Source organism: Zootermopsis nevadensis, unplaced genomic scaffold, assembly GCF_977971745.1.
Source record: "Zootermopsis nevadensis isolate Lab colony 2312 unplaced genomic scaffold, Znev_1.0 Znev_ptg000050l, whole genome shotgun sequence".
Classification (NCBI taxonomy): domain Eukaryota; kingdom Metazoa; phylum Arthropoda; class Insecta; order Blattodea; family Termopsidae; genus Zootermopsis; species Zootermopsis nevadensis.
In genome coordinates this window covers 2,364,621-2,377,997 of record NW_028259182.1, presented here as the reverse complement: position 1 = coordinate 2,377,997, position 13,377 = coordinate 2,364,621, and the positions used below count along the sequence as shown (strand labels likewise).

The window sequence follows — 13,377 nt, the reverse complement described above, 5'->3', positions numbered from 1 at the left end:
GTCTGTCTAGGTGTAATCACCCTAACAATATTCAGTGATGAATGTGAACTGTGAAGCTCTTAGTTATATTTTTTAATTTCTCATCAGCACTTTGTTCTCAGACTTGTTTATGTAGCAGACACCAAAATTATTTAATTTTGATTGTTATCTTAACAGATTCCAATCACCAGTGATCTTGTGCTAACCAAACAGTGGCTTCAACAATATGAAGTCTGCAGTGCATATTTCAACAAAATGGCAGCAGCAGATATTCTCAGTTTTGTTAAGGGGACATGCTTCACTGAACATGGTGTGGATGCGATTTCCTTAGAATGCAGAACAGCCATTGTTACTCAAGCCAAGGAATATTGCCAGCTGAAGATAACTAATCAACTGAAAGACGAAGAGTAAGTCAAAAATTCCTAATTGTGTAATTAAATAATTCAAATACGTATGGAGTGAATGCAAATACTCGCTTGGTAGCTAACAACAAATTTGTCTTTCTATTGACCTCAGGTGGGAAAGTTGCCATAGGTGTGGTGCTTAAAATGTGTGTATTTCTTATGGGAAGAAATAATTTGGTCAGAAAAGTATACATAAGTATTTGTCATTGGAAATGTGATTACAGTTAGCTGTGATAAGTGATGTTCAGAATTTTAGAACACATTTGATGCAGCTGTTTGGTCATCGTGAATAAGGTTTTCCAATTGCGACACCAGGTGCCTTTCCCATGTTTGTATATTTACTATAGTCATCGTGGACAAAGTATCGTAGTACCTGAGCTAGGATAAAGGATAGTAATATCACCCGCTTAGAAACTAATACCAAGCATAATGGGTATAAATAATGTGTCTGGAGATGGCTGTCTTCTGGGTTGTTGCGCCATGTAGTCTGGTAGAAGTTTGCCAACATTTCAGGGGTCCTTGCTGCCTTAATCATCAGGGCAATGAGTATTCAACAACCCAGAAGACAGCCATCTTCAGATTTAATGCTGTGCAAACCTCAGATCTTACTGTGTTTGTTGTTATGTGTATTCTAATTTGTAATTGTGATTGTAAGCACATCTTGTTTTATACGTAGGTTAGTTATTTGGTTCACAGTTCCAATGATCCTTTTATTCTTGTGTATTTATTTATATCCTTGTGATGTAGGATGGTGAATGGTCTTCAGAGGAAAGTGAGTGATGAACAGATGAATTAATGAATGAAGAAAATGTAATTAACAAGCCTGCTTGTTAGTAATAATTTGAATCAACTAACCCTCATGAAAGTGTCATGTTTCTGCATTTATTTTCTAGAGATGAATGGAATGAGGCAGTAAAAACTTTGAATCAATGGTTGGCTCATCTGGAAATTATAAACTCTATGGAAGCTTTAGAATTTTGCAGAAGTTCAAAGCAACAAGGCCAGCATCTCTTCAGGTAACATAAGTCTTTCTAATTGGATTTTTGGGGTCCGCAGTGACCTTGTTCCGCTTGGTCGCTGGGACTGTGGGTTCAAATCCCACTCAAGCTATGGATGTTTGTCCGCGTTTTTCGGTGTTGTGCTGTCCTGTGTACAGGTAGAGGCCTTGCGACGGGCCGATCCCTCGTCCAAGGAGTCCTACCAAATGTCCATAGATCGAGCCAACGAAAAGTTGGGACCCGCAGTTGCTAATAATCCAGCATGGAACTTGTTAATGCCTTGTATCTTATTTTTTAATTAGGTTGTTTGATCTGTCAATGGGAGAACCTAGCCATATCAAACAACTCCTGCCATTGGCTGTGACAAGTGACATACCACTGGATTCTCTGAAAATCTTTATCTCACTCTTACCAACACCTGAAAAAAGATTAGAGCATTACCTTGGTAATTTGCTGAGGGAAGCTATTGACAAAATCAGGTAAGTGTCCCAGATACTAAAACCATCAGCAATCCAAACTTTTGTTATTACGCTACTAAATGGAGGTTTGTCCTATGGGCACTCCCACCTTTGAAAAGGAATTCTTTCTCAAGCTGACAGAGCCACAAACTTCAAAAGGCCATACTTGGAGTCATTAAAAATGAAAGGCGATTCATTTGTATAGTTTCATTACAAACATTTCCTTTTTAAGTGAAAAATGTCCTCATGTATTGCCATTACTTGTGTTACATACTACAGGTGTGGAAGTGAACCTCAGGGATCTGAGTTGCTGTCTGCAGTCTTGCGAAGGATGCACGAAAATTCACAGTATGACACCGGCGTAGTGCCACAGGAAATTGAAGCATTATGTGGGGACACAAGTCTGATCCCAGAAATAAGACTTCAGGCATTAGAATTGCTGCAGGTATAAAGGAGATGGTTCTTATTTTAAATTATTATTAACCTTGTGAATGTATGCCACATACATAATTATCACCCTTACATAATGGTAGCACCATATTGTTACGATCATCCTCAACAAATGTAGGTGTCAATGGTTTGTTATGGGTATTACAGAACACAATCTTTACATTCTTCAAACCATTTTTTTCCCCTGTGGGTTAATTTTTTGTATCCTATTGTAAGTCATTCTATCAGTCTGTTTCCAAGTCTCTTCCTTTTTAATTCTGTAATTATTTCTTCGTGAATATAATGACCGAGAATGAAATACTAAGAAATGAACAGAAAGGTGTAATATCTGAAGGCAAAATCTGAAAGTAGAAACACAGGAACATGGCTGTCTTCTGGGCTGTTGTACCAGAAGTTTACTGACATTTTACAGATGTTTGCTGCCTCCATTATCAAGACTCAGATATCTACCCTGTCCATCTCCTGGATTTAATTTCCATATTAATCCTTTAAAGACCATTGGTAATTATATGTGCCACCTGCTTTAACAGTCAGAAAATAACCACTGTGCCTTTATTGGTGTAGTACAATTCTTAGTATTAGCAGATATAATTTCCTTAAACAGTATTAATCGTATGACCTTTTTAATGGTGAAGTGTTGTTTTCTTTGCAGTACGGACTGAATTCTTAAATATTATTTAGACGAGGTTCGTCTTCAAAGAGTTAATACTAGGTGACCTGTCTGAACTGTAAGATTGCTCTTAATGATTTTGGTGCTTGGTAAGAAGGGCATAAGTCAGTGCAAGACTCGGGCCTTTCTTACACCAAGTATCTGAATATCCTCTGTTCCTCAATTATTTCTTCTTTCTTCAGTCTAACTATTTTCTTAGGCACCTTTCATTATGTTAAATGTATGTTATTTCCTCATATCAGGCTTCACAGCATGGTAAAACAACTGGTAAAATTATTTTATGTATACATATGAAAACTAAACTAACGTTATGGTAGCAGAATTCGGAGGTTCAACGTCATTAACAATGTTGCAGTATTTAGTTGGCGTAATGTAGACTTTTTCAAAACTTTACTCATACGGTCTAAGTTAAAGTAATATTCATTAATTAATTCTTTGTGTTTAGAGCATGAAGCCACGTGAGTCAAGAAGCGATGCGATGCTGTATCACCATACTCAGGCGACTGTTGCCTTGTTGTGGCCACATTCACCCGTTGATTTTCAAGAGTCAGACCTTGAAACTCCGGGGTCTTGCGCACGTCTGTTCGGCACATTCTTGAAAAATGCGCACACATGGCAACAAATAATGATCCTCAAGGAGCTCTTGAACAAGTTGCCGCAGTTCCTGGACTCTGATTTCAGGTGACTATATATTTATTTCATCAGATCTTAAGGTTGGCTTTTAGGAATAAACTCCCAGAGTTAAAGCAGATATGGTGAGACATGGGAAAATGTGTGCAGTGAGCTGATAACTTACAAAGACCATAAATTTGGGTTGCCTGAATAGTACTACTACATATAGTGAGGCAGTAGAATGATTAAGAATCCTTTTACTGTGTGTAGTCACCGTCTCCGTTTTGTTTATAATGAAACGACTCTTTTCCTTGTTGTTTTATATCTAGTGGTGAGACATCAGCAAATCCTTGGATACAGCTCATACACAAAATGTTGATTTCTGAAGACAGAAATGTAGATGAGATGGAAAGTGTACTCGAAGATATCTTTCAACATAATAGCTTCTCACCAGTTGTAAGTAATTGTTACTCTGTGTGCGCTAGAATATATAGTTCATAGCAGAAACATTGGGTATTACTCCTTCCAATATAGATCATAATGGTAAGCTAGAGTATGAAAGTTTCAAATAAATTTATCTCTCATTGATGTTCACGTTCACTTGTTGCACATATGAATCTGTTGGAACTTTTAATAAGCATAATACAAAACAAAATTCCTTATAGAAACAACTGATAGCAAGCATTAAAGAGTAGACGCACAATGGACTAAGATAGAAGATTAAATAATTTGAAAACAGTTTTTAAATTTTCATTCATCAGCAATCACTTGATGGAAGTGATTCCAGAAGAAAACTTACACGTCTGTACAATATTGTAAGATGGGGAAAAGTTGTGTTTAACAGAATAACAACAAGAAAAATGATGAGTAAAATCTGACTTTGTCGCAGCACATTCAGCAGCTGGTCTCTGCGACCGAAGAATCCACAAATCTCTCGTTTCTGCTGTTGATCTGTCTGCTGTCAGACCACCCATCTATGCACACCACAGCAACAAGTCTCATAAAGAAACATCTGCATGTGAGTTTTATGTTATTTACATCGGATTGTGCTTCCAGATGTGATTTTGTATCAGTTGATCTTAATGTTCAGGTACTAACTTCATGATACAGGAACTTCCTTGGAAAGTTGGTAGTTGCTAAGCTGGTCCGGAAATAAATCTCACGCTTGTATACGACTCAAATGGTCATCAAGTTGTTCACAGAAGCCCTATCCTCAGTGAGTCACATCCAGGGCACACTTCTACATCCTGTTTCTCTAAAAGATAAATATATCCACCCATCTTTGTCAGCATATCCCAATTGATAATTTCCTTCGTTTTACAAAGTAATGTTAAGATCTGTAATTTATGTCAAGTATGCTTTACATCCTTTATCTATCGCAGTTTAATCAGTGAATATATGGAGTACAAATTATGAAACATAAGTAACTTTCTCCAGCTTATTGCTACTTCCTGTTTATTGCGTTTATACATTCTCTTCAGCTTGTTTTGAAATGCCTCTATCTTCTTTTAGGCCGAGTACTAAAATCAACATTTCAGGCACACCTAGAGTGGGAAATTCTTTGAATCTGATGTTAGAATTCAAAAGTTTGCAGTGCATGTAGTTCAACTGTATTCAGTGTAGAATGTGATCGAGTTAATAAGGAATGTTTTCCTCCGCAGGTGGACAGTCCCAGATTAAGTGGTCGGCTGCTGTCTCTTCTGCTTCAGAAGGGCCTGACTCCTGCCCTGATTGCAACTCCTGCATACCCTCAGATGATCGAGCATATGGTGTTACGAGGCGCCGATGATCTGCCATCATGGAACACTGTAGCCAATCAGCTTGTGGCTGCTGGCAATGTAGCTGAAGCAGGAACTACACTTTTGCTTCACATGGGTGTGTCACCTGCTCTGGCTGTGTTCTCATCTGCTCTAACACTTGCCAAATCAACATTCCCTGAAGAATAAGGTCTACAGAAAGGGCACAAAACTTCCAGGTATTAATAATAAATAAAATCCTTGTATATTATTATTAGTGCTCTTATGTTCTGGAGTAAACATCCTACATAGGAGTTCTCAAGTATGGCCATCAGATGTTTTCTCATGAATGACATGAAATGTTCAAGTAATTACATCTCACCCATTAAATGTTAGGATAGAACACGTCAGCCATGCAGAGAAACGTGTTATGAAATATGAAAAGACTGTTCTAACTAGACAAATCATATTTGCTTTAATTAGCCAAGGGGAGAAATATTTGAATTTCTACCATTCCAATATTTATGACAGGCAAGGAAATTGTCAGGTAGTATGCCAAATAATTATAAATTCAGTCCATATGTACAGTACACGACTGTAATCTTGAGACTTGCGAGGAACGCAGGAAGTCCGAAGCGTTAAAGGCAGACGCTATCTTTCCTCCTTCACCCCACTTCCTCACTCTGTAAGTCACAAGATTACAGTCGCGGACTATAGGTTAAATGCAATCAGAGTAAACATGGTAATGTAACACTGTGGCACACAATTCAAATCAGTCATTTTCAGTCATCATTAATAAACTTTGTTCGTAGTGCAGTTATGTTGTAGTTGAAATCTCTGCTGTAAGGTTTATGCAGAACACCTGCTGCGTGTGTTAACTGGAGGGCACAGTCAGGATGTGCTGTGCCTGGTAGTAATGTACACTCACGCTCAAAAATGGCTGCTAGACCATCCAAGAGTTCAATGAAACCAAATGATATTGCTGCACGTCGCACTCTGTTGAGTTCCTGTAACGGTAGAATAAAATGACGATTTCAAATTCTGTCTTTTCTAGCTAACTAACTAACTATTTGGCTTACCGAACCTGAAGGTTCATCACCGAATTAACCAAACCACCAGACCCTGTCCTGGGCCAACAAAATCCAGTATCCTTCGACTCCTATCTCCCATATATCCTGCCTGAGATTATCCTCCCAAGTGGTCTCTTCCCCTCAGGCTTCCCAACCAATACCTGGTGCACACCTCTTGTCCCATCCATGCACGCTACATGTCCCGCCCCTGTCTTTTCTACTGTTTCATATATATGATTGTTATAAAATGAAGACCCTCTAATAGATTGCATTCCCTGCTCAGGACAGGGATTTGAGATTTCAGGGTGGGGGGATGTTTCTTGTCAACCCAGTAATGAACCTTCAGGATCCATAAATGATTGTGAATCTATTGGACCGTTGAATAACTGTTAGCTTCTCGAGAAGGGCTGTTCCTTGTAGTTAATTAGTTTTATTGCGTAAAATGTAATGTAAATTGTTATTTCCAGCTCCTACAAAACCATTTGTGGTTTCTTCCTACCTCCTCCTGTTGTGTGTTGAAGAGGTAACTAACTTCTTGATGCTTCTTGGTGGAAGTGTTCATTTCAGAATATTGGTTTGTTTCCATGTAAAATAGATGAATCTGGGGTTATAGTCTGTGTGGAGGATTACATTTACCCACTGAGTTGAAATTAACCTTTATCTTTCCAATGTACTGAGATAGTGAATGTGAACTGTGTATGTAGAAGTCATTTTGTGCCATGTGATGGTATGTTAAATAATGATTTTATAGCCAACAATTCTGTCCGTTAAATTGAGCAAGAACGTTATGAGGGGGCCAGGTATAGTAAAGACTAATAATCGTCATACTATCGCCAAAGACAGAGTAGGTGTCTCCCTCTATACCTGATGATGAAGAAAGATCCATCCTTCTGAATGCTGACTTTTTAAGACACTTTAAAAATTTCAACAGATGATGGATAAAGTTCAGAATAAGGAAAGCAATAATATAACACCATGCCAAAGAAAATCAGAGAAGAACAAATTCTCTCTTCAAATTTTGTTATAAAAATATATTCATTAGGTCCATGATATTTGAATGCTGCCTTGTAACTCCTTCCATGTCCTTTGTTTATTTGAAAACCTGCAAGTATATTTTCGTAATCGCCTATAATTAGCAATCCTGAAAAGATGGAGTACTTATGCCAGACTATTCAGAGAGGGCAGGAGATATTTATTTCACTGATGTAGCGCATCTAGTAAATTATGTATAATTGTTCTAAGTGAGATATGTCACGTGTAACATGGAAAGGATAAATGTCTACAATTTAATATACTAACCTTGTAAAACTGTTGTGTTTTGTCAGGCAGTTTACGTGCATGTCGAAGTATTTTCTGTATGTCTGACTGAAGTCCCGCTTGCCGTATCCACACGACACAGTTTTGAGAATAACTCCTTTTTTCGAGTGGGCGGACAGGAAATGAAGGTTCAAGCTCATTTTCTTGGTTCATAGAATGAAAGTCTTCCAAAGAGCCCAGTCTGTTGAGATCTCCCAGCCATGGTACAACATTTGATCCTGGTTCTAGGATCGTTAGCATCAAGTTTGACTTCTTCTTGCTGTCAGCCCATGAATAAACAAATCCAAACCACTCCTCAGCTAAAACGCAGAGTGCTGCCATGTTTTCCACTTTCAGTGCACCATGCAGTAATACACAAAATGACGGTATTTTTCCTTCGTCTACCATAGATTCATCTTCAGAATCTACTTCTACTTTCACTCCTGCTGATATACCTGCAAGATAAATGTGGAAAATTTATAAAGCAATGGCCAATCCTACATTCCTTTGTGGAAGCAAAATAAGTTAAGTAAAACAAAGATGATGGTAACATTCAGTGAACTCAGACTACGCACAATTAAAAAAAAATAATGTATGAACGGAATTGAATAAATACTTGGTATATGGAAGAATAAGTGGCTAGAGTGTACACCACTGTACCTTAACAGAACAGACAATGAGAAACTCCCACAACTCTCTTTTCAATACAAACCCAAAGGATGGAAATGAAATTGGAACAGGCCTGTGTTTATACCAAGGACAGTAAATGAAGGAGGAGGAATGTTAACATTCAGAACTGTTACAATTAGATAGGCATTAATAGCAGTAGCGTTACAAGTATTGGGTCTGTTATGTTGTGGTTATTACAAGACAGAATCCTGCCATCGTTCTAAAGATTTTTTGGGAGGAGCGGGATTCTATCTGAGCTCATATTTCAACACATTTTTTCACTTTCTTGTGTACAAAATATTTTCTTAGTAAAATTGTAGTTCCGTCTAAAAGCCGTTAAGCTGGCATCGATCTCGTAAAACACATTTCAGCTGATATCAACTATTGTCATTTTTTATGATTATTTTTCTTAGATAACAGGAGAAGATAATAGTGTTAATAACTCACGAGCCGGGATGGGTTAAAATTTTTAAAAGGATGAAGCATGAATGACTTCTCACCTCTATCTTTATGCAAGGTTAAGACTGCATGGAGTTTCATTGCAACAAGTTTATATTTGGTTTGTAAGGATATAGAATTTAGCTCAAAAGAAATGTTTTTCTGGAGTTAGGTTTTCTGTTGTTGTGTTTGTGTCACTTCCGCAGAAAACCCACAAAATTTGTCCATATCTTCCAGTTGAAGGCGTTTCTGTTATTTGCTGGCAATCTCAACAGATGGAGTAATGGGGGGGGGGGGGGTTGCAGAATAATGTAAGGGTGTAGAATAACTTAATTCAGTAAATGAATGTGAAGAATTGCATAAACATACCTTCTATTTTTCCAGTTGGGTGGGGAAGCACTAAATGCCGAGAAATAGCCATGGGACTACCAACATCAGTCACGTCTATGAACCCACACACTTCAATAGTATCAGAGATGCTTCTTTTCACTGATTCAAAGTCATTTGCTTTACAGAATGGCTGAAAGTAATCAGAAATTCATTCACCATTCATTCATGCTTCAAATGTATTTTTATTGAGCATGTCTCCAGTATTGAGAACTTACTGAACACTGTCAGTCAGTTTAAAATGAACTATTATGCAATTGATTATGAGAATTTGGACATAAATAATACTTCAGTTCTCTTATATTTCAACATCAACACTTTGTAACACGTAACAAACAAGCGAATTTAAATGGTGCAATGTGTTACAGTGAAACAAGATGACGAGTATACACCGAGCTGGAAGTGGCCTGTAAAATTTTGCTAAGCATGTAATTTTCATGTTCTTAGTAATAGGTTTTATTTCTCATTATAAAAATTACCTTTGCTTTTATAGAACTCAACATTCTATTACTGTACTTTATTAGAATTTTCAGGACATGCCATGTTGGATTGTGGAAAACCTTGTACAACTGTCTCATAACCCCAAAATCATTTAATTGGCACAGGAAAAGCTAAAGGAGAGGGTTGGTGAAGTGGTAAAAGTTGTTGGCCTCTACGTTATATGCCATAACCGTAGTTACATTCAACTAAAACATGCCAAGTACCTGAGGGGATGGGGAAAGAATAATCTGTGATCCAAGGTTACCACACTTCAGCATTCCCTGAAATGATGCAAAGTTTGCCTCAGACAGCTTCTGAAACATGGTCTGCACACTTTTCACAGAGAGGGGTCCCTCCGGAACAAGCACTGCACTGTCAGATCCTGCCAGCTCTACTAACCTATGGTAGAGCGGCAGACCCAACTGTAATCCAGGGTCGTCCGTTGAAGCAATACACACGACACTTAATTTACCAGGGAAGGAAAACGGTAATGGGAAAGGAGACGCGGGGTCTCGTTGGGCTAATGTGCTCAGTGAATGCTTGAGTGACATGGGGCCTACTCCAGGACTTCCATCTGTAACCAGTACCACCTGAAACAATGACATTTTGAATTACAAACAAACAATAAACTACTGTGTAAGATTTGAGGTTTTCACAGCGGTGAGTATGAAGATTTCCGTCTTCTGGGTTGTTGCGCTGTGTAGTCTGGTCGATGTTAACCAACGTTTCAGAGGTCATACTGCCTCCGTCATCAGGGCGATGACCTCTGAAACGTTGGTTAACATCGACCAGACTACACAGCGCAACAACCCAGAAGACGGAAATCTTCAATAAACTACTGAACTGAGTTACTGTATTTTATTGCATAATTCAAGCCATCATGTGATTCATACACGTCCGATGCAAGCAGGTTACAAGATGTGATGAGAGCGGTGGGCTCTTGTATAGTCACAGCGATATTGCGTGTTTATTAATTGCAACCATCAATAAAGATTTTATTTAATATGGGTTAGGTGACTTTTTGATCATTTCGCCAATAATTTCCAATACCTAGCAGGAAAGCCCTCAGTCTGAGTTGTCAATGCCTAAGCAGAAGGAAAAGAAGTACTTTTGTTAGGACAGCTGGAACTCCAGCAAGAAGACACTACCCTAATTCGGGATAGCTAGTGTCCTGTCTGATATGAATAATCCTTGGGTATCCTTACCTGACAAGGCGTGGCATTGCCCCATTCTCCAAGGACTAGTCTGTTGACTCCATGCAGTGCTGTCTCAATGCATGTTTTATCATATTCTTCCAGTTGCTGTAGCTTCAATTTTAAGGCATCAAAATCACGTGTGAAAGGGGAAATTATTTCATAAAGTGAAGAGAACGCGATCTGTTAACAGAGGGATGTATTTTATGCTTTACATCTTCTGCAGCACTGTCTAAAATACTTGTTACTCACAGTAAATGTTCTGTGGGTACTTTCATCTAGGAAGTGTTACTTCACATTTAATAGGCAGGTAGAGATTAGAGGGGTCAAAAAGAGTGCATGACTGGCGGCTTTAGACGGAAATTAAGAAAGTGTCGAAGGAAGGAATGTAGTTAAGAATTGAAAATGAAGGAATACAAATATTTATATAAGATTTAAACACAGTCTGAGGATGTTTAAATATAAACTGTTGTAACAACTTAACCTAAGAGGAAATAAATGGGAAATGGATAAAATTATATAATGAAGAAATTTTGAAGTTGTATTCTTCACCTAAAATGATTATGGTGTATAAATCAGTAGAGATAAGACATGTAGCATGCATAGAGAAAATAATAAAAATTAAATTGTGTCCATTTAAAGTGTAAATGTTTAAGGAAGAGGAAAAAGGTGGAGAAGAAGAGATCACCTTGGAGACTTGGGCATAGCTGTGAGAATAATATTGAAATTTATCTTCAAGAAATAGGCTGTGAAGTGGAAAGAACAGGCTTAGGATTGGATCTTGTGGCATTGAAACACTGTGTTCCATAACAACAAAGTTTGCTGAACAGCCAAATACCAGCTGTTTAAGGAAGACCTTGTGACATGGAGTTAAATAACTCTGACAGTATGCCCTGAACATTCAGCATTACCAAAGCAAAGCCTGACACTCTACATGGTCCAAATGATGCTCAAACAAACCCACATCACAGCCTGTCTCCCCACTAAAGATCCATTTTAATATTATGCTTCATCTCCCCATTCAAGCTGCATCAACTATCACGGCAGGTAAAGCTGGCCATTCACCTTCTTCTAAAACTGAGGTTTAGAATGCATGGAACCCTACTACCATCATTCTTATATGTATTTATAATGTAGTGCTTACATTCAAGAATAACTTAGTTTTATCTTAGCAAAAGCTTTTTTTTTTAAAAAAGGATGATTATACTTTTATGTTAAATTAAGATGGCATTTCCTTCTAATAATTTCATGACATGATTTGATAGGAACTCACCAGAGAAACAAATTCCAGCTTTGAATGGATAGCTAGGAAGTCAAGTAGGGTGTTGATTCCACATACAGCAAGTTGTTGACGGTTGTATGTTTCTCCAGTTTCTGGTAAAATGACTGGCCTTGTCACTGAGAGTGATACATCAATCACTATCACAGTCGGCATGATTCCACAGCTTATCTATATATCTGGAAAATAGTGCAGAAAAATTTAACTCCCATGCATGAAAATTTCTAATTAAACCATTCACCTCTTATATAAATGTATGTCTATATTCACAGAAATAATGGCTGACTTCTGCCAAAACATATGTATTAAAATGGCTTCACAATGTCCCTAAGTTAGCATCAGAAGCATTATATTTTTGGAAGTGATTCTACTGTTCATAACTATGCAGCTAGGAGTCATTTATAAAGAACTGAATGACATAAGTACAAATACCTATGTGGATGATTACATACAGTGACCAGAGCTTGTGATAACATTTTAAGGCCACGTAAATGTCTGCATCCTGAACGTGTCTAGGTTGTCCTTTTGTTTTAGTGAAGAATAATACAACCCCCCCCCCCCAAGCACACCATTCAAGGGTGATTTTTGATCCCACACTACTCCTTCCTGGTTATACTAAGTAGGGTATGGTTTTGTTAGTTTAATATACTATGACCACATTCTCTATATGTTGCAGTATTTATCTCTAAAAGTCTATTTGTATCTGAGATACTAATATTTTTTATTTCTCATTATTTGCTGAAACATTTCTTCAAAAAGAGGTGAGAAAGGTTATGTTCCTGGATTAAAGTGTATTCGAGTATTTAAATATACTACAATAGTGAACAGCACGATAATTTCTACTTCAATTTCATTTCCTTAATTTGCTCTGCAGAATTTTTGTTAAATTCAGTAACCATAAGAGATCCTTAATTCACAGACAACTTGGACTTTGGCTGCAGTTCGTCTTGCACATTGTTGGTCATGGTTTCCAACGAAGATATTAACCAGCCTTGTACAAAGAATCTCTGTTTAGCATTCTCGTCTAGTGTATTTGAGGTTAATGTTCAGTACCACGCAATGTTATTTCATGACATGTTAACTGTTACTCAGTTGGCCAAAACCATGCCCCTACCTTCAAAATGCTTTCGGTCAAATGCAGCTTAAACAGACAATGTCAAACTCGTTCATAAGCTATTAAAATCTGCTTTTGTAAAAGTTGAACACGTCCAGATTTCCATTTCACAAAAATACCTCCCATTCAAACATCACCCACCAC

General features: G+C 37.7%; 2 protein-coding genes across 8 annotated transcripts in view; one reads left to right on the top strand and one right to left on the bottom strand.

Moving 5' to 3' along the window:
• Positions 1-10,659, top strand: part of LOC110831594 (NBAS subunit of NRZ tethering complex) — a 41,768-nt gene extending 31,109 nt beyond the window's left edge. For both annotated transcript variants that reach the window (XM_087360963.1, XM_087360961.1), the window contains exons 34-42: positions 157-386; positions 1,277-1,399; positions 1,684-1,860; positions 2,119-2,284; positions 3,405-3,640; positions 3,901-4,027; positions 4,461-4,589; positions 5,233-5,546; positions 9,991-10,659. In XM_087360963.1, the coding sequence (XP_087217089.1) occupies positions 157-386; positions 1,277-1,399; positions 1,684-1,860; positions 2,119-2,284; positions 3,405-3,640; positions 3,901-4,027; positions 4,461-4,589; positions 5,233-5,517 (1,473 nt within the window). In that variant the 3' untranslated portion in view covers positions 5,518-5,546; positions 9,991-10,659. The remainder of the gene's footprint in view (positions 1-156; positions 387-1,276; positions 1,400-1,683; positions 1,861-2,118; positions 2,285-3,404; positions 3,641-3,900; positions 4,028-4,460; positions 4,590-5,232; positions 5,547-9,990) is intronic.
• IntS14 (integrator complex subunit 14) overlaps positions 2,812-13,377 on the bottom strand; it is a 12,779-nt gene continuing 2,213 nt past the window's right edge. For 2 of the 6 annotated variants that reach the window (XM_022067789.2, XM_022067790.2), the window contains exons 2-7: positions 12,114-12,298; positions 10,853-11,023; positions 9,872-10,237; positions 9,150-9,300; positions 7,677-8,128; positions 2,812-6,314 (exon numbers count right to left, since the gene is read on the bottom strand). In XM_022067789.2, the coding sequence (XP_021923481.1) occupies positions 6,090-6,314; positions 7,677-8,128; positions 9,150-9,300; positions 9,872-10,237; positions 10,853-11,023; positions 12,114-12,275 (1,527 nt within the window). In that variant the 5' untranslated portion in view covers positions 12,276-12,298 and the 3' untranslated portion in view covers positions 2,812-6,089. Of the gene's footprint in view, positions 6,315-7,676; positions 8,129-9,149; positions 9,301-9,871; positions 10,238-10,852; positions 11,024-12,113; positions 12,299-12,551; positions 12,939-12,962; positions 13,117-13,233; positions 13,375-13,377 lie in introns of those variants that run through there. The other 4 variants (XM_022067784.2, XM_022067788.2, XM_022067785.2 and 1 more) reach the window with 4 other exon arrangements.